General features: G+C 58.6%; 1 protein-coding gene across 2 annotated transcripts in view; it reads right to left on the bottom strand.

The window, feature by feature from the left end:
- Window positions 1-2,029: 2,029 nt before the first annotated feature.
- NCAPD2 (non-SMC condensin I complex subunit D2) overlaps window positions 2,030-3,153 on the bottom strand; it is a 27,902-nt gene continuing 26,778 nt past the window's right edge. For both annotated transcript variants that reach the window (XM_024733422.1, XM_024733421.1), the window contains 3 exons: window positions 2,838-2,964; window positions 2,578-2,733; window positions 2,030-2,358 (listed from right to left, as the gene is read on the bottom strand). In XM_024733422.1, coding sequence (XP_024589190.1) covers window positions 2,273-2,358; window positions 2,578-2,733; window positions 2,838-2,964 — 369 coding nt within the window. In that variant the 3' untranslated portion in view covers window positions 2,030-2,272. The remainder of the gene's footprint in view (window positions 2,359-2,577; window positions 2,734-2,837; window positions 2,965-3,153) is intronic.

Raw genomic sequence — 3,153 nt, 5'->3', positions numbered from 1 at the left:
CGGAGGCTGGGCCGGGGGCCGGGGCTGGGCCGGGGGCCGGGGCTGGGCCCTGGGCTGTGGGGGCCTGGAGAGGAAGGAGGCTCCGGAGGAGGCTGAGGGGGAGGGGTCTGCACTGAAGGTCACGATGTCCTGCGGCGCAGGCAGCCTGGAGACCTGAGAATCGGGGCAGACAAACCAGGCCCTGTGCGCACCAGCTGCTCTTCCCTAGGCCCGGGCTGGGGCCCCGGGACGGGATAGCATCGCTGCTGGGGGCTGGCCCGGTAGAGGGCCGGAGGCCTCCCACAAATTCTCTCCTGGGAAGCCTGAGGGCTGTGCCGCCCGGGCTGGGAGACAATGCCTCTTTCACCCTGTCCAGCCCGTCCAGCCCTGGGCCGAGAGCAGGACGCTAGGGCGGAAGTCCCTCCCCATCCTGGGACGTGCAGGCCAGCCCTGCAGCCAGGGCCTCCCCTTCACTGGCTGCGTACAGGGGCGGTTGGGGGCAGGGTGAGGAGTCCAGAAGAGGGAAAATATTGGGAGGTCTTGGGCGCATGGTGGGAACAGGCCCCCAGCCCCTTCCCACACGTGATGTGGAGGAAGGGATCCATTCCTCTCCAAGACCCGTCAGTCAGAAGCTGGCACTGTGCTGGGTGTGTAAGCTGAGGATGGAGGAAGGGCTGGTTCTGAGGACTTGAAGGGTTGAGGATTTAGAGGGGGGTGGGGTGGGATGGACATTGCCCATCAGCAGGTGCTGGGGGACAGAATTGGGGCCTCTTTGCTGGCCCAGCGTAACCTGAGACCAAACCCCTTTTCCAGCTGAAAAGCCTGTGGCTAAGTTTAGCCCCGCACGGTGACAACCTTTGCTTAAAAGGCAGAGAGCACTGCCCTGCACCCCGACTCCAGCCCGTCCCTTGCCTTTCTGGGACTGCCCTCCCTCTTGGGGCCCCAGACCCAAGGCTGGCTGTGGCTGGCAGCCATCTGCATGGCCCATGGCCAGACTTCTGCAGGAGCAGGAAGAGCAGGGCCACGGGGCAGCTAATGGTGGGGGAGGCGGGAAGCGCCGCACTGAGGGGTCTGCTGGGTGAGTGGAGGGGAGACGCCGCCTCCTCAGGCTCCACCAGGACGGCAGCGCCTTCCCTGACAAGGGCCTTAGGAGCCCCTCCACCCTCCCGTGCTACCCAAAGCACGTCCCCCTTTGCCGCGTGCTTGCCCTCTCTCATTACTGTCCTTTGCTGAAAAGGGAGCTCAGTGCTCCGAGAGCACAACTGGCTGATGCAGTGTGCCGTTGTCATGACAGCAAAGACACCACTGTAGCCATGACAGCAGCCTCACTGCCTCCAGTTCAGGTGATTCAGCAGAGAGGAACTGGGGAGTAGGAGGGGGTGGACGGGGCCTGCATCTGAGGGGCTGACTTGCTGCAGACCCTGTAACGTGGTGAGGAATCCCTGGGAGACAGTCCCCAGAGACACTGTCTAGAGCTGACGGGGAATCATGACCTGATCTCCCATCAGCCTCCCAGGTCAGTCACCTGTCTTTAGAGATGGGGTCAGGGGCACGAGTCGGGGTGAGGGCAGGACAGAAGCCAGCCCTTGCTGGAGAGGAGGGTTTCTCAACTTCAGCCTCACGGACGTTTTGGGCCGGAGCATCTTCTGTGGCGGGATCTGTCCTGTGCACTGTAGGATATTTAGCAACACCCGTGGCCTCAGCCCCCTAGCTGCTGGTAGCACCCCTCCCCGCTGGGCTGTGACCACAAAAATAGTCTCTAGATGTTGCCAACTGTCCCCTGCAGGGCAAAATTGCCCCCAGATTGAGAAGTGCGGATCTGGAGTCTAGACGCTGCCTAATTCTGCACAGCGGAGCAATCCTGCCCCGCGTGCAGGGTGGGGAGGTCGAGAGGGAAAGATGAGGCACTGAGCGGGCGTGAAACTCAGCAGATGCTGGACGGGCCCCAGACTCCTGGGCTCATCGTCTTCTGGATCAATAACCCTCTGTCTGCTGCCTGCCTCTGGGCTAACGAGAAAGGTGAAACAAAGATGAGCTTAGGAAAAACCTCTAAAAGTATATAAAAACATTTATTCATTGGAAAACTAGGAAACTGGCAAATGTATATTCCAAGGAAAGCAGCTCAACTCGGTTCAGATAGGCTAGTTTAAGAGCAAAGCCGTCTGTTATAAAGACCATTTATGCATTAAAAAAACAAGGAGACAGGCAAACAAGTATTTTACAAGGGGAATGGAATTCAAGGTCACTCCACAAGACACCAGCACAGCAGGGTTGGGAACAGGCAAGGCTGCCCCTAGGACCTGTGCCTGTGAGCAGATGCTCGGCGGATGGGGGTGGTTTTCTTGGGTGTCTCATCTTCTGTCATCTCTGCTGACAGTTCTATTCAAAGAATTGAGGGAATAAGAAAAAGCTGAGTCACAAAGATGGTGAAACACAGGTCTCAGAACAAATGGGACAGTCCCAGACCACACTGCACAGGGAGGAAGAGGACCTTGGGGGCAGGGGGCCTACGCAGCAGGACCCCATCAAAGCCAGCCTCGCCCCCCCGCCCCCCGAGCTGTGCATCTTCTGGGCTGGGTGTGGAAGGAAGCACCGTACCTTCCTCGCTGGACTCATCACTTGAGAAGACGATTCTGAGTTTCTTTCTTGAAACTTGCCGCTGGGTGGCTGGATGCCATCGGGTAGTACGGCGGGGCTCAGGTGTGACAAAGTCACTGTGTGACGCTGCAGAAGCCAGACGCCGGTGTCTAGAGACTAGAAAAGGCAGAGGCATGAGTCCAAAAAGGAAAGACAAAAGGAACCTCTATCTGAGAGGAGGGCCCCGCCTGGTCTGTCCCGCGAGGGGCTGCCTCACGTACCAGCAGGCTGTTTCCTGGCTGATGAGGCTCTCTGGCTACCCGCTTGGCCAATCTCAAGTTCCTCTATTGCATCCAAACCTCTGGTGTGACAGGCCCGAAGCTTCTGCTCGAATTCATCTATTACAGCCTGGAGGCAAAAAGAGGTGAAAAGCAGGCCTGGAAATATAGTTATTTCTATGATTAAAAAGAAACAAGTTGGGGCTTCCCTGGTGGTGCAGTGGTTAAGAATCTGCCTGGGGGCTTCCCTGGTGGCGCAGTGGTTGAGAGTCCGCCTGCCGATGCAGGGGACACGGGTTCATGCCCTGGTCCGGGAAGA

Source organism: Neophocaena asiaeorientalis, unplaced genomic scaffold (genome assembly GCF_003031525.2).
Source record: "Neophocaena asiaeorientalis asiaeorientalis breed wild unplaced genomic scaffold, Neophocaena_asiaeorientalis_V1.1 scaffold150, whole genome shotgun sequence".
Lineage (NCBI taxonomy): Eukaryota > Metazoa > Chordata > Mammalia > Artiodactyla > Phocoenidae > Neophocaena > Neophocaena asiaeorientalis.
The sequence above is the reverse complement of the archived record's forward strand: the minus strand, read 5'-3'. Positions and strand labels throughout refer to the sequence as shown.